Source organism: Grus americana, chromosome 23, assembly GCF_028858705.1.
Source record: "Grus americana isolate bGruAme1 chromosome 23, bGruAme1.mat, whole genome shotgun sequence".
NCBI lineage: Eukaryota > Metazoa > Chordata > Aves > Gruiformes > Gruidae > Grus > Grus americana.
The window spans coordinates 3,881,663-3,903,726 of NC_072874.1; the positions used below are offsets into that span (position 1 = coordinate 3,881,663).

Sequence of the window (22,064 nt, forward strand, 5' to 3'; positions counted from 1 at the left end):
GGGTGGAAAAGAGGTGGGGCGGGGGGGGCTGGTGGGGGTGGGAATGGGGGGAGTGCCGGAACACGCCGAGCCACCTCTGCGGGCAAAGAGCTGTCCCGTGTCCCCCCCTCCCCTCCCCGGGTCTGCCCGTCGGCCGGGCCGGGGCGCTGGGCGGGGGGGGGGGGGCGGCGGGGGCCGGGCCGGGGCGGCGGGCGGGAGCGCGGCTCGCCGGGGACACCTAGCGGCAGCACGGCCGCAGGGCCCCCGCCTCGCCACCCCCCCGGCCCCCCCCCCCCCCGCCAAACCACCACCACCACCAGCACCCCGGCCCCCTCGGAGGGGTTGTTGGTGGGGGTGGTGGGGGTAAACCTGTCCCCTCTGTCCCCCAGATCGGAGGCAGCCTTGCCCCCCCCTTTCCCCATCCCCGCCCCGATCGCAGCCCCGACGCCAGGGTGATGGGCGGGCGCTGCCCTCTCGGCTGTGGGAGCTCGGGAGGATCGGCCCCTGGTATGTCCCTTGTAGGGACTGGCGCTGTGAAGAAGCCGTGGGAGTGGTGGGCACCCAGGTGTGTCCCCCCCGCTCGGGGCTAACCCTCCGCACCCCTTCCTTTACAGAGAGCTCAAGTGCAATATCAGGAGCAGCAGCAAAGCCGAGGGTAAGTCCCAGCCCCGTGATGCCCCTGGACCCCCCCGCTCTGCCCCAGCCCTGCCCCATGGGGGGATGGGGCAGCCCAGACCCCCACGGGCACCAGCCACCCCGCTTCCCCTTGGAGGTGGCTCTGCACCAGGGGCTGGCACGGGTGGTCCTGCCGTGGGGAGGGCGTCCAGCCCCCCCACCCCGAGCCGGGGAGGGGTCGGACCCCATTTCCCCACCGCTGCGGTGGGCAGGGGAGGAGGCTGGGGGCGGTGGGGGCAGGTTCCCGCAGTGCCAGCCGGGTCCGCGCTGATGACGGGGCAGGGATGAGCCGGGTGGCAAAGGCAGGGGGGCAGCAGGGATGGAGCAGGCACTGCCGGCTGCTTTCGGCCAGCGGTGCCCTCGGAGCCTCACTGTCCCCCTCTCTGCCCCACGCAGGTCCCGGTCTCACCTTCCCCGACCCCCATGTCAGCAACTGCTCAGCCAAGTGGCACGCGGGGGAGGAGGAGGTCAGGATGCGCGTGAAGCCCCCGGGCCCAGTGGTAACGACCAGCGTTGTGCGCGGCTCGCCCGACTACGTCCGAGAGCCCAAGTTCTACCCACCAGGGCACCCGGCGCAGCGGCCCCCGGCCTGCCCGGCGGAAAAGGCCTTATCCTGCAGTGTGCTGAGCTTCCCTGAGGGCTCGTGCCCCGCACTCGGCCGGGAGCACCAGGCAGGCTCGCTGCTGCACGGCGACCCGGCCGACCGGTGCCAGAGCGTGCACGGGGGCACCAAAGCGGCGGAGGACTTGCTGGGCTGTGCCGGCGAGCCCCGGATCCTGGGGGGCAGCGCGGAGGAGGCAGCCGCCCGCGATCGGGCGCCCAAAACCTTCCCCAACGCGACGCTGGCCTCGGGCCGCTGCAACGTCGACAGCATCCTCGCCTTGCTCCGGAGCAAGTGCGGCAACGGGCACATCAACCTCCACCCCGTGGTGCAGCTCATCGACATCATGAAGGACCTCAACCGCCTCTCCGAGGACCTCAAGAGCAGCGGGGTGCACCTGGACTGCGGCAGCCTCCGCAGCGGTGGCGGCGGTGGCCACGAGGACAGCCGCCTCCTGCCAGCCGACCGCGACCTCCAGTACAGCTTCTTCTCCTCGCCTTCCCTGGCCAACAGCATCCGCAGCCCCGAGGAACGGGGGGTGCTCTGCAAAACCGAGCCGCCACGGCATCCCCGGCCCACGACCCGCGATGGAGAAGCCGACGGCGGTGGGGGGAGCGCCCCACAGCCCCCCGGCCACAGCGGGGGCGTGGGGGGGGCCTCCAAAGTGCCGGCGGAGGAAGCCAGTTGCTCCCAGCCTGACGCCGGAGATTACTCGGACCTGGCCGAGGCGGACATCCTGAACGAACTGGCCTCCCTGGCGTGCCCGGGGACGCAGCTGCTGGAGTCACAGGCGATGGAACCGCAGCCCCAGTTGCTGCCAGCCCAAGAGCTGGACTCCCAGTCCCGGCTGCTGGATTCCCAGTCCCTTGAGTCGCAGCCCCAGCTGCTCGATTCGCAGAGCCTGGAGCCTCTGCCGGAGTCGCTGGAGCTGCAAAACCTGGAGCCGTTGGGGTTGCAGTCGCTGGAGCCCCTGTCCGAGTCGCTGGAGCTGCAGTCGCTGGAGCCCCTGTCCGAGTCACTGGAGCTGCAGTCGCTGGAGCCGCTGGCGGAGCCGTTGGGGCTGCAGACGCTGGAGTCGCTGCCTGGGGCCCTGGAGCCGCCGCTGCTGGACACACGGGCCCCGCTGCTGCCCGCCGAGCCCTCGCTGCTGGAGGCGCAGCCGCTGGGGCCCGTGTCGGAGCTGCTGGAGGCGCAGCCGGGCTCCAGGGACCCGCTGCGGCCCCACGGGCTGCAGCCCCGCCTGGGGGGGTGTCCCCTGGGCAACGTGGTGAAGCGGGGACCCTGCGGGGGCCGGGGGGCCGGGCGGTGCGGTGAGGACCACCGCAAGTACGCCCTGCGCCGGACAGACAAGCCAAAGATGCTGTGCCGCCGGAGGAGGGCAGGGCGAGGGCGCCGGGCGGACATCACCCCCGAGAGCCACGTCTTGTCCCCCCTCGCCCTGCCCGCCGAGGTGCCCCCCGGGCCCGAGGAGCCCAGCGCCCCGCTGCTGACCCCCCCGCCACCACCCCCTGCCCCCCTGGACCCCGACGAGGTGCCCAAGGCCCCCACAACGGGGAAAAAGACCAAGTGCCGAGGGGTGAGGAAGATGGTGGTGAAGATGGCCAAGATCCCCGTGTCCCTGGGGAGGAGGAACAAGACCACCTACAAAGTGTCATCGCTCAGCAGCAACCTGAACCTGGAGGGCAAGGAGCTGGCGGCCAGCAGCTCCATGGAGCCCACGCCGCTGCTCAAGATGAAGAACAACGGGCGCAACGTGGTGGTGGTCTTCCCCCCCGGCGAGATGCCCATCATTTTGAAGCGTAAGCGGGGCAGGCCTCCCAAGAACCTGCTGCTGGGCCAAGCCAAGCCCAAGGAGCCCGCCCCAGAGGTGAAGAAGAGGAGGAGGAGGAAGCAGAAGCTGGCCTCGCCCCAGCCTTCCTACATCGCCGACACCAACGACAGCAAGGCTGACTACTCGGACGTGCTGGCCAAGCTGGCCTTCCTCAACCGGCAGAGCCAGTGCTCAGGGCGCTGCTCGCCGCCCCGCTGCTGGACCCCCAGTGAGCCCGAGTCCATCCACCAAGCCCCCGACACCCAGAGCATCTCCCATTTCTTGCACCGCGTCCAGGGCTTCCGCCGGCGCGGTGGCAAAGCCGGGGGTTTCGGAGGGCGCGGAGGGGGCCACGCCGCCCGCGCTGCCCGTTGCTCCTTCAGCGATTTCTTCGAGGGCATCGGGAAGAAGAAGAAAGCCCCTGCCGCCCTCCACGCCGACACCGTGCACCCGCGCAAGCGGGGCCGGCCAGAGCCCGACCCCGTGGGCAAACCGAAGCGGAAGCGACGGGCCCGCAAGAACGGGGCGCTCTTCCCCGAGCCCAACCCCGGGCAGGGCTTTGGTGACGGCCCCACCGAGTGGGCCAGCGGTGAGAAGGGCAGCCCCTGGGCCCCCCACCACAGCCACCCCAGTGGCCAGGCTGGCCGCAATGGCGGCTACCAAGGGGCCGAGGCGAGGTCGTTCCATGCTGCCGGGCTGGAGTCAGGCTCCTCCGGCCGGGCTGGCTTCTACGCCGGGAGCGCAGCGTCCTCGCAGACGGAGGCCTGCCCGGAGAGGCACAGCCTCTTCACCGGCTACTTCCGCTCCTTGCTGGACTCCGACGACTCCTCCGACCTGCTGGACTTCGCCCTCTCGGCCTCCCGCTCCGAGTCCCGCAAGTCGGCGGCTGCCTACACGGCCCCCCCAGCCGCCCTGCCGGGCCAGCGGGGCCTGGCCACCTACCCGGCCCGGGGCGGCAAGGTGGCCACGGCAACCCCCGGCGCCGAGGCCGCCTTCCATGCGGCGATGCAGGGCCGGCCGGCCTTCCCACCCGGCCGTGCCGCCACCGCCGCCGCTGCTGCCGCCGGCTACGGGGTGGCCCAAGGGTCGTCAGAGTGCCGGGGGGCTGAAGCCTTCCCCAAGCTGGCGCCGCCCTCAGCCGTCTCCCGGTCGCCCACGGCTCACCCGGTGGCCAGCGGCACCCCCGGCTACTCCCCGTACGGCAGCTACGGCGCCGGGCAGAGCGTGGCACCCGCCAGCGTGTTTCCACCGGGGAAGCAGTACCCGTCGGCCCAGGACTGCCCCAACAGCAAGGACTGCAGCTTCGCCTACGGCAGCGGCAGCAGCCTCCCGTCCTCCCCCAGCAGCGCCCACAGTGCCGGTTACGCGCCGCAGACGGCCGGTCCCAGCCTGCCGCTGGGCAAAGCCGCCTTCTTCAACAGCGCCGAGCAAGGGGGGCAGTTCTCCAGCGCGGCGCACACCCCCTTGCGCTGCGACAGCCGGGCCAGCACCGTCTCGCCCGGCGGCTACATGGTGCCCAAGGGTTCGGCCTCCTTCCAGCCCTCGCCCGAAAATTGCCGGCAGTTCCCCAGCGCTGCGCCGTGGGCTTTCCGGCAAGGCTACGGTGGGTTGGACTGGAGCTCGGAGGCCTTCAGCCAGCTCTACAACCCGGGCTTCGAGTGCCACCTCAACGAGCCCAACGTCATCTTGGACATCTCCAACTACACCCCGCAGAAAGCCAAGCAGCAGACGGTCTCGGAGACCTTCTCCGAGTCCTCCTCTGACAGCACCCAGTTCAACCAGCCGGCCGGCTACCGGCGCGCCAACAGCGAGGCCTCCTCCAGCGAGGGCCAGTCCAGCCTCTCCAGCCTGGAGAAGCTGATGATGGACTGGAACGAGGCATCTTCTGCCCCGGGCTACAACTGGAACCAGAGCGTCCTCTTCCAGAGCAACTCCAAGCCCGGTCGGGGCCGACGGAAGAAGGTGGACATGTTCGACACCTCCCACCTGAACTTCTCCTCCTCTTCCTCCTCCTCCTCCGTCTACCCTTCCAAGAGGAGCACAGGACCCCGGCAGCCCCGGGGTTCCCGGGGGGCTTGTGCCTCCAAGAAGGAGAGGGGGACGGGCAAGGCCAAGTTCCCCACCAAGTCGCAGGCGGTCAACCCCCTCTTCCAGGAGAGCACGGACCTGGGTTTGGACTACTACAGCGGGGACAGCAGCATGTCCCCCCTGCCCTCCCAATCCCGGGGCTTCGGGGTGGGCGAGCGGGACCCCTGCGACTACGCCGGCCCCTACTCCATGAACCCCTCCACCCCCTCGGACGGGACCTTCGTCCAGGGTTTTCAAAGCGACTCCCCTGGTTTGGGGCAGCCGGATTTGGAGAGCAAGCACTTCCCTGCCCTCCCGCACCAGCTGGCAGCCCCCGGCCAGCAGACTGTCTTCGAGGCTGGCTTGCAGAAAGCCTTCTCGCCCAACTGCTCCCCAACCTTGGCCTTCAAGGAGGACCTACGGGCGGGCGACATCCGTAAGCTGCCCGCCTGCGACTCGCTCAAACACAGCATGCAGGGGGGGGCCCTGCCGCACGCCCCCCACCTGGCTTGCCGCGATCTCCCCATGCCTCAACCGCACTACGACTCCCCCAGTTGCAAAAACCCCCCGTACTGGTATTCCCCCAACGCCAGCACCCGTAGCCCCTCGTACGACGGCAAAGGGGGGGCCGGTATGCTGGTAGACTTCATGGGCAGGACGGACCCCCCGTGTCTCAACCCCCACTTGAGCAGCCCGAGCAGCACCCACCCCTCCAAGGGCGAGAAGGAGCCCTTGGAGATGTCCCGGGCTCACCACCGAGGACCCTACGCTTGTCCCTTGATCAATGACTTGAACATCTCCCCCGTACCGAGAGACTCAATGCTGCAGCTGCAGGACAACTACAGGTACCCCAGTTTTGCACCCCAAGGGCACCCCGTCATGGCCCCCACCCAGAAGAGCGGGTTTTTGGGACCCATGGTAGAGCAACAACACCCCGAGGACACTTTTACGGTCACCTCATTGTAGTGTCTGCTGACGTGCCAACCGGACAACGAGGTTTTGTTACAGGGTAGGTGGGGGAGCCCCTCGGGGCGAGGATGGGGGGGCAGCGAGGAGGGGGATGGGGCACACACCCCCCCCCCCGCCCCTTCTCACTGTGTGTGTCATGTTCCCCCCCCCCCCCCGCCCCTCCGTGTTGTGTTTCTCTTTCAGAGGTAATTTAGCCAGCACTTTTTTCTGGAACACTTTTCAAGTTCTGTATTTAACTGGGATTGGAACCGTTTGTTTGTTTTCTAAAAAAAAAAAAAAAACCAAAAAAAAAAGGAAAAAAAAGGAAAAAAGGAAAAAAAAGTTAAAAAATGAAAGGAAAAAAAAATAATAACGGACGAAGAGAGAAAAACCCCGTTTTTTCCCCCCTCCGCACTCAAACCCGCTCCGCCTGCCAACCGCCTGGCTCTGCTTTCCGGACTGCCGCCCCCACCTCCCGCCCCGCAGCAGGACAATCGGATGGACGGACGGATGGACAGACGGATGGCGCCGGCCCCCGCCGAGCCCAGGGCAGGGGCGCGGGCAGGGAGGGCAGGCGGGCTGGGCAGGAGGCAGCCGTGGGGCCTGGGGGTCAGCAGCTGGGTGCCCCCTGCCCGCAGCCCGGCCGGGGGACGAGGACAGCCCCCTTGGCCACCCCTGGGTGGGGGGGGTGCTGGTAGGGGGTTGGTTTTTTTTCTTTTCCCTCCCTGTCCGCTCGCTTGCCGGGGGTGTTTTTCTTGCCGGATGGATGCCGATGGGTGTTTGGGAGAGCTGACCCCCACCAGGCTCTGGCAGCGTCGCCAGCAGGGCTCGGAGATGCCACCGTCACCCGGTAAGTGCCACCCAAGCCCCCTCGCTGCCCGATGCCCATCCCCTGGGAGGGTGATGCGGGGCTGGGGGTCGGGAGCCTGGGGAGCAGCGAGGGTGCGCTGGGTGCTCCGTGCTTCCCGGTGGGGTTTCTAACCCAAATGCACGCAGGGAAGTTCACCCGCTGGGTGCCCCAACCCCTTTTGGGCTGCAAGCGCTTGCCCCGGGTGTTGCCCCACGGCCAAGCATCAAAGTGGGGACCCCGTCTGCCCCAGCGTCTGTGGGTGGCTGGAGCCCGGGGTGGTGGGGTGCTGGGCCCCAGGGTGGTGGGGTGCTGGTGCTGGACCCTGGGTGTGCCAGAGTTGGGGGTGTATGGGGGGGTGCCCCAGGCTCCTGGGTACGTGGGTGCCGGATGGGGGGGTGAGCAGGACCCCAGAGCCCTGGGTACGTGGGTGCTGGATGGGGGGTGAGCAGGACCCCACACTCCTGGGTACGTGGGTGCCAGATGGGGGGTGAGCAGGACCCCAGACACAGGGGTGCAGCTCCATCCCTCCACCACAGGCAGCCGGGGCGGGGAGGGCTCCCTGCCACCCAGTTGCCACAAGCCCTGCCGAATGGGTGCCCTGGCACAGCGCTGAGCCCCAGCCTCGCGCCCGGCACCCCCAGCCGGGACGAGGTGCCGCGATGGCGGGACACTCACCCCTCTCTCGCCTCTCCCCCCCCAGCCTGCCCGCCGGCCACAGCACCCTCGGCCCCGCGTCCCCCACCCGTCCCGGCCACCGGAGCAGAGAGGAGAGGAGGGGGCTGCCGCCGGCGGGGTACCCCAGCCCCGTCGCCCCCCGCTTCGCCCGCCGGCCCCCGCCTCGGCCGTGGCGCCGGCGCCGCGTTCTCTCTCCTCCCGGCCAGAAGCAGAGGGACTCTTTTATTTTTTATTTTATTAATTTTGATTTTCTGCACAAAACCAGCAATTGTAAATACTTTTGAAGAAAAGAAGTAAAAAAAAAAAAAAAGTTTAAGGAAAAAAAAATTTTAAAAGGATGAAAATTCACAAAAAAAAAAAAAGAGAGCGCCACGCACCGGAGGGAGAATCAAAAAAGTGACCGAGAACAGAGACCTAAAACAACTGAGAGGCGAATATGCAGGAGAGAAGAGCAAAAACCCACCAGTATGCACTGAGAAAAATTTATTTACAGATCGATCGGGGAAAAAAAAAAAAAAAAGAAAAGAAAAAAAAGTAACAATAACCTATTTATTGTATATAATGTTTTATTATAAATCGTGTCTTGTATATTGCATTCTGTACATCTGCTGTGGTTTTGTGGTGTGCAACTTCCGCATGGGTTCCTTGGGTTTCCGTTGCCTTTTTTTAATGACGATGACGACGATTTGAGTTTTATTTTTATTATTATTAAGAAGAACAAGGCGGGGTTTTTTTGGCAGTACACACCCAAAGATCCAAATTTGTATAAAAAAAAAAAAAAAAAAAAAGAGTTTAAAAAAATTAAAAAAAAAAAGAAAGAGAAATCAATCACACACCCTCTTGGTGGGGAGGGGGAGCCGGGGAGGGGGGGCCTGGGGTAAAGGGTTGGGGAAAAAGGGGGGCCACTGGCTTTCCTGTGGCCCCCGGTGCGGCGGCGGCGATGAGCTCAGGGTGTGGGTGCGTGCGTGGGTGCCAGGGGGGCTTTGGGCTCCTCTCCTTCCCCCCCCCCCCCAGTCCCCTCTGTGTGTGTGTGTGTGTGTGTCCCTGGGAATTTCTGTACAGCTTTGTGGATTGTGCAAAAAAAAAAAAAAACAAACCAACCCCCCCAAAAAACCCAAAAAAGAAAAAACCACCTTGAAATGGGAAAAAAAAAAAAAGCAAAATGCAAAAAAAAAAAAAAAAGGGAAAACCCCCCACCTGGTCAAAATAGCCCCCCCCTTCCCCACCCCTCCTGTGCTGCCCCTCCCCAGCTGACCTGCGCAGTGCTTGTGCTGCCCTGGCCGGAGCGGCCCCCCCTCCCCGGCGAGCCCCCCATGCCCGGCCCCCCCCGGCCCCCGCTCTTCCCCTCGACTGGTCTTTTTGTGTTATTTAGGAAGGAATTTTTAATAGGCACTTTTTTTATATTAAAAAACCCCTATATATTGAGCGCTGCCCACTGCTTTCTTGCTTCTCTTTGGGGGTGGCACGGCCTGGCTGTGCTGGGGGGGGGGGGGCTGGAGGGAGGCTGAACCCCCCCTTCCCCCTTGGATTTGGGGGGGATGCCAGGATCTGGCCTAAGTTGGGAATTGCAGCGAGAAAGCTGAATTTTGGTGCGAATCGGGGTGCGGTATGGCACGGGGGGGTCCTGCTGCTGCTCCCCCTGGAATGGGGTGCCAACGGGGGTCCCGGGGGACACTGCTGGGGTGGTCGGTGGCACCTGGATTACACTGGGGACCCGATCGCCTTGTGCTCGGGGCTGTGGGTGCACGAGGTATTGTTGGGGGGCGGGGGGGTTCCTTTGCTGGGCGGGATGGGTGCCCACCCCTCCCTGGCACCCATGGGGCACCCTGGGTGGGGACACAGAGCCACGGGCAGCTTCACGGTGATGGATGGGGAAAGCGCCAAGGCCGTAAAGAAGCAAAAGAGAGAAAAATAAGCCAAAAAAAAAAAAATTTTTCAAAATAAAAAAAAAAATCCACCAACTTCCAGGACCGGGAAGATGAAGGCTGCAGCATCCTCCGGGCGAGGAGGGGGGGGGGGTCGGGGGGGGGGGGGGGTCGGAACCAGCTACCTGTGGGTGGGAGAGGTTAGCGATCCCGGCGGGGTCAGGGCTGCTGCAGCGAAGTGCTTGTGCAGCGCTGGGGGGGCCGGGGGGGAGGCAGGAGGTTGCTATGGAGAAGAACACCCGGTGCATACTGATGGCCGGGGGGGCGGCGGGGGGGAGCGGGGCTGCCAGCGCCGCCGCAGCCTGGGAAGATGTCGGTGCTGTGCGGGGAGGGGGGGTGAGATGCTGGGGGACCCCCTTCTTGCTGGGTTGGGGGAACCAGCAAAACCCCCCCCCCCCCCCGCCCGGCGCTGGGACACGCAGTTGGGTGGTACCAAGGGAGCTGGGTTCAATGCAGCGCCCCCCCCCCCCAAAAAAAAAAAAACCCATTACAGCGTGCGAGGGGCACCCTGAGCCCCCAGTCGGGCACAGACACGGGCTCGTGGGACCCCCCCCCACGCCCTGGGGGTGCCGGGAGGGAGGAGGGGGGGTTGCCAGTCCCTGTGGCCCAGGTGACGGTGGGTGGGTGTTTGCAGGAGGCTGTATTTCCATCCCCCCCACCCCAGGGCCCCGCAAGTGTCCCCAGTGCCGCAGGGTGGGGGCTTGGGGGGGGGGGGGGGCTCTGGGTGCTGGTGGGTCACAGACCCTTCCCAACACTGGGGGTGTTTCGCAGCGTGGCCGTGTGTGTGTGGGGGGGTGTCCCTGCTGGGGACCAGATGGGTCCCTCAATGCAACCGCACCTCTGCAGAGGTTAAACTGGGGGGGCTGTTGCTCCTCTGTGCCCCCCCCCCGGGTGCCCCCCACATCGGGCAGGGCCCTCAGGGTAAGCTGGGGGAGATGCTGTGGGTGGAGGTGATGGTAAGGGCTGGGGGGCTCTGCCAGTGTGGGGGGGTCTGCAGAGGATGCTGCTTCTCTGCCCTGGGGTCTCTTGGGTGCCTGGGGACTGGCCACGCTTGCTGTGAGCACCCTGGTGCTGGGTGGTTTGGGGGGGCCACTTGCACCCCTAATGCCCCCCACTGGGGCTTCACCCAGTGAGCTCCATCTGCTCCCCGTGGGCTGGTCCCTGCTGGGCACCCAGTGGCCCCATCCAGGCTGGGCCGTCGCAGGAACCCCACAGCTGGTGCTGACCTTGGGGATACCGCTCACGCCTGGCACAGCCGGTGGGTCCCCCCCACCCTGGCACTCCCACCCTAGGGTGGCCGCAGCACTGGGAGGCTGCTGGTGGGGAGGGGATGGAGGTTGGAGCACCCCTTCCCGTGGTCCTCACACACGGTGCAGGCAGGGGTGAAAGGGGACCCCTCGGGGGGGGGTTACCCCGATGCTGGGCACCAAACACCCCCGATCGTGACATTGCTCAATGGGGAAACTGAGGCACAGGAGCAGGGCAGTATGGCCTCTCCTGCCGCTCTGCCCACACCATGGCTGTGCCCGCATCCTGCACCCACCCTGCAGGTGCTGGACCTCCCGGCCAGCTCCCACACAGCCACTCCTGGGGGGGGGGGTCTTTTGGGGGTGCATGACCATTCCCACCTTGACTCCAACACGATGCTTCCCGCGAGCATCAAATTTGCTCTTTTCCCCCCCCCCCCGTTTTTCCTCTCTTTCATTTCAGCTCGCAAAAAGCGGCATCAAAAGATGACGAAATCCGCTGTGGCCTGATCAACGCCTGGGTAAGGTGGGTGCAAACGAGCACGAGACCACCGACAGCGGGACAGAAATCCCCCCGGGGAGGTAAATGCCGCTGGGAGGCATCGCCTGGCACAGCCGCAGCCCCATGGGGCAGGGCCGGCTGCTTGGAGCACAGCTTGATTTTATTTATTTTATTTTTTTATATATATATATATATATTTATTTTTTTTAAGACTCAATTAAATCTATCAAGCAGCGTGTGCTGTTTCTGAGGCTGAAAAGCCTCGTGATTGGGCTGATTGCTGGGGGTTTATCAGCACAGCCCAGCATCGCCGCCGCGCCCAGCTCTCGCCTGGGTTTTGCTGCTTGGTGGGGGGGGGGGGGCGCAGAAAGGAGAAAAGACGTCAAATTTTGGTGGGGAAATGGTTGTTTTGCTACTTCTTTATTTGCGTGGCATGTGTTCATCGAAGGATTCTGGGAGCTGCTTGTGGGGACAGCTGGGGTGAGCCCGGCATGGCCGCGGTGCCGTGCGGTGCCCAGGGGATGTGGGATGAGCGGGAAAGCCTGGTCCCCCGAGCGCCTGGCTGTACCTGCTCGGCCACGCCGCCTCCTTGGGATGGAAATGATTATTTTAATTAAGCAGCTCTGCTGGGAGGAGGTTTCTGGCCTCTCATGGTGCCGGAGCAGGCGGTGGTGCTCGGAGCCTGGGGATGCTGCAGGACAGCGGGACGAGGGATGGTCCAGGGCTGACCCCGGAGCCGCTGTGCCGCGGTGAGCCGGAGCTTTGCCTGCATGTGCCGTGGGGAGCGTGGCTGTAACGAGGCTCACGGCGCTGCTGCCGAGATCTGGCATGCGCCGGCAGGAAGGCAGCTTTGCCGCCATTTCGACTTTTTTCCATCCCCTTGGAAACAAGGCAGGAATTTGCCCTCCTCCCCCAGCCCTCCCCTCCTGCCCAGCGCACAGGGACAGATTCAGGGGGACAAGGCTGGGGAAATGCCCCGTTCCCAGGGAGGTGAGGGGCGATGTGCCAGGGCAGAGGATGGTGTGCACAGATGCACACGTGTTGCACACCCAGTCCCGGCTGCACCATCACCCCGGCACGGGGAAGCACACAGAATGCCCGTGCTGAGCTCACCCCGGCACCCGGCTCAGGCGCTGCCCACCGGCACCGGGGTGAGGGCCACGTCGCCCACCCCAGCCCTGCGGTCAGGGCCGGTTAGGGGGGGCAGCAGAAGGACCCTGCCTTTGCCCCGCAGGGCCGGGGCCAGCAGAGCTGCCGGGAGCTGCCCGGGAGGTTTGGACACCCCTTTCTCCTTCAAATTAATGGCTGTGCCGTGAAGAAAATTGAAGCCATTATTCTTAGCTCGCATCTTTTATACCCACCAACTTCAACCACTTGACATGCTAATCACAAGCTAACGAGGAAGGGAGGCGATTTCCCACGTCAGACCTGCAATCCAGTGCATCTGGCAGCCGGGGTGGGGAGCATCTCGTGCCGGGGGCCACCGGCCACCCCTCCCCAACGCCGGCATCTCTGCGGCCGCACCAGCCCTTCCCGCCAGCAGCGCCCTGGCAAACAGCCCCTTTCGCCCTTTCGAAGCCCCCTGCGTCCCCAAAGGCTGCTGGCCCCCCAGGACAGCCAGGGAGGGGGCGCGGGGTGATGGCAATGCTCCCTGGGACCATCCCGCCGCAGGCAGCCAGCGCTGCGCCGTGTCCCCGCCGCGGGAACGGCCTCGTGCGGGGGCGGCACGGAGCCCAGCTGGAGGAGCAGACCACCCCTGCTTTTCCCAGAGGAAGGGCCAGGCCCTTGGAAGCTATTTCCACCCCACCGTGTCTCTGTGTGTGTGTGTGTGTGTGTGTGTGTGTGTCCCCAACCCTCCTTCTGCTCTGCCAGCAGCCGCTCGGGCTCCGCATGCACTCCCCACTCCAGCTGAGCCCCGGCGCGCTCGTTGCACCCACCGCAGGGGCTGCGTCTGCCTGTCCCCAGCCACCCCGGGCTGGATTCAGCCCAGCCACCGGCTGGGCAGAAAGCTCTGGAGTCCATTAACATTCCCCTGAGCGATCTAATCCCCCTCTCTGCCCTGGCTCTGGCTTTTACTTGGTTTTAATCAAGCCCAGCCTGGCGCCTTTTAAATAACCGGGGCGGATGGCACCCAGCTCCCTGCACGGCACATGGGTGCTGCCATCCCCGGTGCGGGTGCCGGTGTGGAGGGGGAGGCGGGGGCGGCCGGGGGCAGAGTATTTGCAGAGGTCTCCACTCTCCAGTAATTTTAAAAGGCGTTTTGGAGTCGGAGGAGCTGAGATCAGCAGAGCGGGGGCCAGGAAAGCGAGGGAATAAAAGCAAAGGGTATTGCAGGGGCTGTTATTAATATTTGCTGGCTGGTGATGGTGAGGGGGGAGCTGGCACCGGGGGGTGGGCTGCGTGCCCGCCCCATGGGGAGAGGGCAGGCTGGGGTCCCCATGAGGGGAGGGGGATTTGGCAGCCAGACACCTGGGTTCCTTCCTGGCACCCAGGGATGGTGGGGGGGGGGGGGCAGGATGCACGCCAGCACTCCTGGGTCCTGCGCAGCTGCCGGCGGGGCCCCGATTGGGGCGAGAGGCGATGCTCTCCACACCGACACTCCTAAAACAAAGCGTTGGGGCATAGCTGGGGCATGTCGGGGGCACCCCGGACCCCCCCTGGGGTGGGGGCAGCCAGGGGATCCCCCCTAACCCCTTGGGGACCAGAAGGGTGCGAGGGGAAGGCACCCACGGGGCTCAGTCTCCGGGGGCTTCACCATGTGCCCGCTGCAAAGGGAACAGGAGCCTGGGGGAGCAAAGTCCCTGGGGGGGGGGGTCCTGGATGGGACCCTGCTGTGGAGGGGACAGCTGGGCTGGGGGCTCTGCGGGTCGTGGCGGCCTTGCCCAGCCACGGGAAGGAGCTGGGAGCGATGCTGGTTCCCCCAGGCTGGCAGTGGGGCTGGCTGGGGGGTCTGGGGGTGCTGGCAGGGGGGAGCCAAGGGGCAGCACACGGGGTTTTGGGAGGCAAAGCATGAGCCGAAACGTTTGTTTTTCCGAGGGCCCCGGCGGTGCGAGTTATCAGCGGCGGCAGAAGCACGGTGCTTCCCGGCCGGGTGTGCACGCTGGCTCCTTGGGGAGGGATTAAGGGGATTATATTATTATTTGTTATCACTGAGGGGGGAGAAAAAAGAAGAAACCTCCATTGCTGGGAACTCTGCCTAATCGGAGCAGAGATTAGCTCCCTGCCTCTGCCCGGCCGGGCTGGGATGGTTCCTGCGGGCTCTGGGGCTGTGGCTACCCCTGCCCGGGATGGGGGTCCGGGGGGGCCGCCCTGCGCCCGTCCCGCTGGCAGAGGGAGCCCAGCGGGGTAACGTGGGGCCACCGGGTCCCTGGGGAGACACCTCGCCTGCCAGCCACATGTGGGACCAGATTTTGGAGGTGACGGTTAGTGCCCGAAGTGGTTGGCAGAGGAAATGGCAGCTTCTCTTCCAGACTCCCCCGGGACCGTGGGAACCAGCACCCTCAGCTGGGTGCAGTGGGACCCTGGCCCTGGGGGGGGACCGGCCCCATGGTTTGGCACAGGGCAAGCACAGTACCCATGTTCTGCCACGGGCATGGCGAGAGCCGCCTCGAAGGGCTGCTGGCAAGGGCGAGCTCATGGCCGTGGCTGTGGTTTTCCATCTCCCCTGGCCACGGCGGGGGGATCTTGGCAGGTTCGGGGGGAGCAGAAGCTCAGCTGGGCAGAACAGGCAGGGGGGGTTGTGCCTCCCTCGGCACCAGGCTGGCATCGGGACAAGGGCGAGTGCCCCCAGTGACACCCCAGCATCCCCGGAGGACAGGGACAAGCTTGGCTGTGGTCCCCCCCTCTTGCACCCCCCCACGTAACCGGCTCCCAGCCCTGAGCTGCAGGGTGAGAAATGGAGCTGCCGGGGGGAGCCAAGACCGGTGCCCGGGCAGCCCCGGGGCTCCCACCGGGTGAATCTCTCCCCGCCACGGCGCTGGGACATGTCGGCCGCCCTTCCTCCCCCTTGTCTGCCGCCTTCGCCCTCCTCCTGCAGCCGCTGCGTGGCGGGCGGTGAGTGATGCTGCTGCCAGCTCAGCCCTGCCTGGCTCCGACTCGGGGGGGGGCCACCCCAGCCAGGGCTGCTGGGGAGGATGGGCGGCTCAGTGGGGTGACATGTCATGGGGCGACGTGTCATGGGGCGACGTGTCATGGAGTGACGTGTCACGGGGCATCCCCGGGGGTGCAGGGGATGGAGACTGGGCTGAGCCGGGGTGCTTTGGGGCACGCTGGCACGCGAGGATACAGGGGAGACCCTGCAAATCAGGGTGGGCTCTGCCAGCCCCGCGCCTGCCCCCAGTGAGGGCTGGCAGGGGAACAGGAGGATGAGGAGGGTCCGCTTGAGTCAGGTACCCATGAACAGTTTTGGGGTTCCCCTCTTGCAGTGGGGTCACATGCCCCATCCTACCCCCTCATGTGCCCGTCAGGGCTGTGCTGCACGGGGCAGCCGGCTGGTACCCACGGGCACCGCGGGTCCTGCGCTGCTCCCTGCCCGTCCCGAGCCCTGCGGGGCTGTGAGCATCCCCTGCCCGGTGGGTCCGGTGCGCTGGGGATGGAGATGTCCCGAGACGTTCTGCTCCTCGCCGGCTCCACGGATGCCAGGGCAGAGTAGTCACGGGGCAGAGGAGGTGTGGGACCACACCGGGTGCTCTGGGAGCTGGTGCAGCCATCTCAGGGAAATCAGGCTATTTTTTTTTTTTTTTCCCCTTCCTTAAACCCCGGGCTCTGTCTGCTGGGCCCGGAGTCCCCCAAGGACAGCCTCACTCATTACACTGCAGCTCACAAGTGCACATCTTGAATTTTTCTTTCAAAACCCCCAGTTTCCAGCAAGCGGAGGCCGAGCCAGGTTCAAACGTGGGGTGCAGGCACGGGGCAGCCCCTCTCCAATTTTGCCTTGCCTGTAGTGAGGTTGAAGCCACCGCCGCCGCCACAGAAAGCCCGTCATTAGAGCTGCTTCCGCGCACCCTTTCCGCTGATGGACCGCGCTATTTTTCTCTAGTCTTTTATTTACACTTTATTGCTCTTGTTTTTGCACCGGCAAGCGCTGCTGGAGTGCACAGAAATCCTTCAGATCTCGGCTGGCAGCAGAGCTCTGCCTAATCATAGTCATTATCTGGAAGCAGGTAATGGGCATCTTTCCCATGTTAATTTGAAAACAGAATCGGCGAGAGCAGGACACCAGGGATGGAGCATGCTCCCAGCAGCTGCCGCTGCCTTCGGGTGATTTTTTGGGTGCCGGTGGCTTCGTCGGGTGCTGGGGCGGGTTTGGGATGGGGGTGCACACAACCCCGGGCACAATGGCTTGCGCCGAGCCTCGTGGCTCAATAAATCAGCCGGGAAGGGGCTGCTGGCTGGCATCCCGCATGGCCAGAGCCCATCCTTGCTGCCGCAGCAATAAAATCCCCTGGCCTTGTTTTTTTGGCGGCGAGGAGGATGGCGGCTCTCCCTCCCCGCGCTGCCGCCAGAACTTGCCCCCGGCTCGGCCCAGCGTGGCTGGGTCCTTCGTTAACAAGGACTCGTCCCTTTTATCCCCATCGGCAGGAGGGGACGGGGATGGAGGTGAGAGGCGAGGATTTCTCCCGGGGCCGGGAGGGGAAGGCTGGGTGGCGTTGGAGTTTCGTTTGCTGAGATACCATTAACGAGTGAGCAAAGGTTGCGGAGTCTCCATGGAGACAAGACAGCAAGCGAGACGGAGCGGGTGTGCAGCTGAGGTTAGAGCTGATTAGTAAATGTCAGCGACGCAGCAACTGCCCGCCGCCACGCTGGCTCGGGGACCCGGCGGGCAGCGGGCGCCCCGGGCACCCCATGTGCACCCTATCCATTCTGCGTGCCCCGCTGCGTCCCGGGTATCCTGTGCATCCCGTGCGACCTGGGCACCCCATGCGTCCTGCGCATCCCAGGCACCCTGTGCACCCCATCCATCCCGCGTGCCCCATTGCACCCCACGTGCCCCATGCGCCCCGAGTACCCCATGCATCCCATGCATCCCGGGTACCCTGTGCACCCCACATGCCCCACGCACCCCACACACTGTGGGCTCACCACGTGTCCTCTGCATCTCAGGCACCCTGTGCACCCTGTGCATCCCACGTGCCCCGTTGCATCCCGCGTGCACCACGCATCCCATGCACGCTGGGTACCCCACGTACTCTGGGCATCCCACGTGCCCTACACCTCCCTGGGACACATCCAGGTGCCCCGTGCGCCCTGTGCATCCCACGCACCCATGCGCCCAGGCAACCCAGCTCGTGGCTGTGGCCCAGACTGATGCCAGCGTGTCGTGGTCCATGGGAATCAGGGATGCGGGAGAAACCTGGAGCACACCGTTGGGCGCACGTTTCCAGAGCATCCTTGCAGCTCTGGTGCCGACAGCCCCAGCATTTTTCCCACAGAGAGGAGGGACGCAGCCGGAGCCGCTCTGCCCTCGTACCACGCTGCCGCACGCTGTGAGAGCTCCTCGACCATTTTGTGAGATGCCAGGGAGCAGGACAGCAGGGCCAGGACAGGGAAGGGGCACCCAAGACTCCCCGGCGGAGGGTGGGTGACTCCAGAGAGCTGCTTGGCTGCTGTCCCCGGGTGAGGACATGGCCACGGCCTTGTGCAAGGCTGGGGGGACACACACAGGGGTTCAACAACCTGCCATCTCCTCTCTCCTGTGGAGGATGTCCCCTCTCCCCATCCCCAGATCATGCAGAGAAAGGGTGAGGCTGGACACGCTGGATCCCACCTCATTTCTGATGGAAGCAAAGCCCAGGCTGAGGGAAGCCGGGTTGGGATGAAGCCGGAGGGGGCAGCGATTGGTGCCAGGGAGGGTTCGTCTGGCGTTATCAGGGGCTTGGAGCCCAGCCGGGAGGCAGGAGCAGCCCAGCTGCCCTTCCCTGTGCCCCAGAGCATCGTTTACCTCCAGCAAAACACAGGGAGGCACCTGGCAGGCGAGAGCATCCCTCTTGCAGAGAAAACAAGTGTCAGGGGGTACCGCGGGGAGGGGGGGGGAAGCTGGATCCTGCAATTTAGCAGGTATTATTCGGCAGCTATAAACAGAGCCTCTCACACAGCCGGGGAGAGATAAAGGTTGCAGTGCAGATACAGATTAGGTGGTTCCCTTGAGGCTGTGACACCTTGAGATAGAAGCAGATCTTCTTCAAGGGAACGGCTCGCTGGCAGCCTGGAAAACCTGGAGCTGAGCGGCCTCCAGCAGCACCTTGGCCCCTGCCTCGCACCCGCGGGGGGGGGACGGACAGGGGGGTGCTGGGCCAGTATGGGGGGCCAGTGGGTGCTGGGGGCACTGAGAGGTGCTGAGCATCGCACCCAAAGCGGCTGTGCGTGGGGGGAGCGATGCAAACCAGCAAGAAATGGCTGTTTGCAACACGTGCCCGTGGCTGCCTCGCCCAGGAGGAGCCAGAGGAGATGGCGGTGGTAGCAGAGAGACCCCGGGAGCTGGCAAAGGCCGTGCCATGGGGCAGGGCTGGCAGGAGTCACAGGAAAAATAGGCACGGCACACGCCGGAGCGATCCTGGCTCTGCCCATCGGCAATGCCCATGGCCGGGGTGCCCTCCCTGGCTGCCGCCACGGCTCCCGGCAGCGCTGACATGGATTTGTTTGCTTCCCGTCGGGAGCGCCGGTGATTTACTCCCTGCGGTTTCGTTTAAAGAACGAGGCTCTGAGCGCGCCAAAGAGATAGATGGCTGCGCCCAGTGCCCTTCGTCCTGCTCGCGCCCGCTCCCTCTTCCCCCTTCTGTAGGCATAAACGAACCCGGCGCTTAATGTCGGTAATCAGGCAGGGGAGGAAAGATTTAATATCCAGGTGCACAGGCAGAAATGCGGCGTGCCGCGTGCTGGTAATTTTTGATCAAGTCTTTGCTCCCGCAGGTTCTGAGGAAGACATTAACATCGCCCCGGCTCTGCCGAGGACCGGGCTGAGCCGCAGGATGCTGCCAAGGTCACCCGGGCTCGGGGCTGGGCAGGCAGCGGGGCTTTTCCGAGCCCCCACGTGTTCAGCCGTGCTGCCCGTCCCAGCGTGACCCCCAGCTGCCACAACCACGGGACGATGTCCTTGTGGGACCGGGACGTGCGGCGGTGTCCACTCGGCAGGACCCGTCCTGTGCCCCCCCCCCAGACACGCTGCCAGCCCCGCTCGTTAAACCAGGCTCGTTTATGCCGTGACTCCACTCCCGGCCTCGTCAGGCCGTGGGGAGAAACCCAGGCCGGAGCCACAATCAGCGTCATGCGGCGGCTTCCAGCGGCCATCGCCCCTGCACGGCCAGCGAGGAGGGCAGCTGGCCGTCCCCGTGCCCCCAGATCCGGGTACTGCTGTGCTGGGGACCCCCTGCCCTGTTTGGGGGCTGGGGGCGGATGGGGGGGCTGGGGACCCCCCGCGCTGTTTGGGGGCTGGGGGCGGATGGGGGGGCTGGGGACCCCCTGCGCTGTTTGGGGGCTGATGGGCAGCCCCTGGGTTTGCAGCAGGAGGACAGGCAGCTGCCAGGCTCTGGTCCCGCTCGCCCGTCCAGCACTGTCCCTGTCACCTGCAGCCCCCTGCCCCACTGCCAACCCCCTCCCCAAAGCCCCCCCATCCCTCCACCCCATTTACCCCCCAGCCCTGTCCGCCCCTGCCCTGTCCCCTGTCCCCTAACCCCCACCCCCCACTCCTGCCCCCCCAGCCCTGCCCCACAGCACCCCTCATAGCTCCCAGCCCTGACCCCCAGCTCTGTGCCCCCCCCCCCCCAGCCCTGCGTCCCCCCCCGCCCTGGAGTGACACCCCCGCTCCCCCAGGTGGAACTTTCCTCGCAGGGCGTGAGACCATAGAGGCGAAAGGTAACACCAAAGGGGAGTTCTCGGGGGGGGGGGCGGAAGAGAGAGAGACCCCTTTTCTCCCAACCCACCTCAAAGAATATCGAGCTCAGGCACTCAGGAACCCAGATCCGTATTTTGAAAATGTTGTGGCTGTGTGTGGTGTCGCGGTTCTTCCCTCTTCCCTGGGAATCTGTCTCAAAGCTGTGCGGCGATCCCCCCCATCTAATCTCCACGATGGTACGTTCCTCCCTGTTTACTCTCTTTGCGGGGCCGGCTTGGGTGGGGTTTTTCTGTTGCTCCAGTTTCGTACGTAAGTGGCGTAGGGTGGCTTTGATAGACATCTAGGTGCAGCCAGTAGAGTGGCGGTATTACTGACCGACCAGCCAATGGCGCAGCGGACCGGCGACCGGGGGGAGGCGGGACGAGGCTCAGTCAGGCCAGGGAGGGGGAGCTGTGGAATGGCGGACGGCCGGGCTGGCCCGCCCTGGTGGTAACGAGCCGAGGGGGCCGGAGGTGATAGCTGCGGGGATTGGTGAGTACGAGAGGGGCGAGCGGAGACTCCCCGGGCCTCCCAGGCCGCCTCTTCCTGGGGGAGAGAGGCGGAGGCGCTGGGGTGGGCCGCTAGGCCCTTGCCAAATAGTGAGCTCCTAGGCTGGGCCGAGCACTGTTTCCTGCCACATACTGACTCCCCGGCTTGTGTGGGCCCTGGTGCCCCCGGGCTGGGGGGGTTTGGGGCGGGCCTGGCCCGGCCCGGGGACGAAGAGGAGGAAATAGCTTCATCCCTGGTCTGACACTTGCCCGGCGCCTCCCAGGGGCCGTGGCTCGGTGCAGGGTGTGTGCCCTGGGCCGTGGCTGGGCCGGCCGGAGGGGCTGGGGTGTAGAGGGAGGGCTGGCCTGCCCGGAGAGGGGACAGGATCCTGTGTTTGCTTAAGGAAATGCCGGTCTGCTGGGCTCTCCCGAGGCCTTGCCGGTGTTTGCTGTCCTGGGGCCATTACAGAGGTCTGACCTAGCGGGGAATGGCTTGGGGGAGGTGGGGAGAGGAGGGGTGCTGCAGGGTCCTCTCTAAGGGAGAAGTAGTGGTGCTGTGCTGGGGGAGGGGGGTGCCTCCCTTTCCAGGCTGGTTGCAGCCTTTGCTGTCTGGGTTTGACATCAGTGCTTGTGCAAATGTGTGTGTGCCTGTCTACAAAGTCTAGGTGTGAGCTGGCTGCCCTTGTTGGTGCAAGTTCTGGTGATCTAGTGGACTTGGCAGTGCTAGGTTAACCGTTGGACTTGATGATCTTAAAGGTATTTTCCAACCTAAATGATTTTATGATTGTGCTTGTGGAGTGTTGCTGTGAAAGCCACTTCTCCCTCCCGGCTGTCTTCCTGCCCCACAAGTGAGTGTACCCTTCGGTATGTCTGGCTACAGTTTAAGGATGTGTGTAAGCCCCTGGGCTATTAACTAGCCATAAGGGCACACAAAATACAAAACTACTTGGGTTAAAACCGTGTGGGTGCTGTAGCATTGCTTCCCCCAATATTAAATACCTAGGTGCTCTCTGAAAAGAACCTTTGGAGGGTGTAATGGGATATGGTTGAGCAGTTTGGTCAAATGCGCTGACCTGCTGGTGACCTCGGACCATATTTCTTCCAGAGAAGAAATAAGTTGTTAGGGAATGTCCTTGGGGTTGTACCTCACCAGCACTTAGGTTTGTGTTGGGGTTACTCCTTTGGGATACAAATAGCATATGTCCTTTGGAGAAAGGTGAGAGATTGCAGCTCCTCCCTGTTAGTTATTGTTTGACCTCAAGGACCTTCCATGGTAGGATTTATTTTCTTTTTTCCTGCTAAAAGTGTCACATTTGGCATTACTGGTTTACTTTCATTAGTACCAACAGCAGAATTCGGCACCTCTACATAGATCAGGCCACTGGTGGGACTGCACGATATGTTAATGCCAGGAGTAGGCCTGTTTGA

The 22,064-nt window shown here is 64.5% G+C and overlaps 2 protein-coding genes across 11 annotated transcripts in view; both read left to right on the plus strand.

Moving 5' to 3' along the window:
* AHDC1 (AT-hook DNA binding motif containing 1) overlaps window positions 1-8,358 on the plus strand; it is a 52,938-nt gene extending 44,580 nt beyond the window's left edge. For 9 of the 10 annotated variants that reach the window (XM_054802652.1, XM_054802653.1, XM_054802650.1 and 6 more), the window contains 4 exons: window positions 594-634; window positions 1,051-6,141; window positions 6,285-6,930; window positions 7,631-8,358. In XM_054802652.1, coding sequence (XP_054658627.1) covers window positions 1,128-6,098 — 4,971 coding nt within the window. In that variant the 5' untranslated portion in view covers window positions 594-634; window positions 1,051-1,127 and the 3' untranslated portion in view covers window positions 6,099-6,141; window positions 6,285-6,930; window positions 7,631-8,358. Of the gene's footprint in view, window positions 1-368; window positions 487-593; window positions 635-1,050; window positions 6,142-6,284; window positions 6,931-7,630 lie in introns of all 10 variants that reach the window. The other variant, XM_054802651.1, reaches the window with a different exon arrangement.
* Window positions 8,359-20,517: 12,159 nt separating this feature from the next.
* Window positions 20,518-22,064, plus strand: part of WASF2 (WASP family member 2) — a 33,016-nt gene continuing 31,469 nt past the window's right edge. The window contains exon 1 of the mRNA XM_054802082.1: window positions 20,518-20,640. The gene's annotated coding sequence lies outside the window, so the exon portion shown is untranslated. The remainder of the gene's footprint in view (window positions 20,641-22,064) is intronic.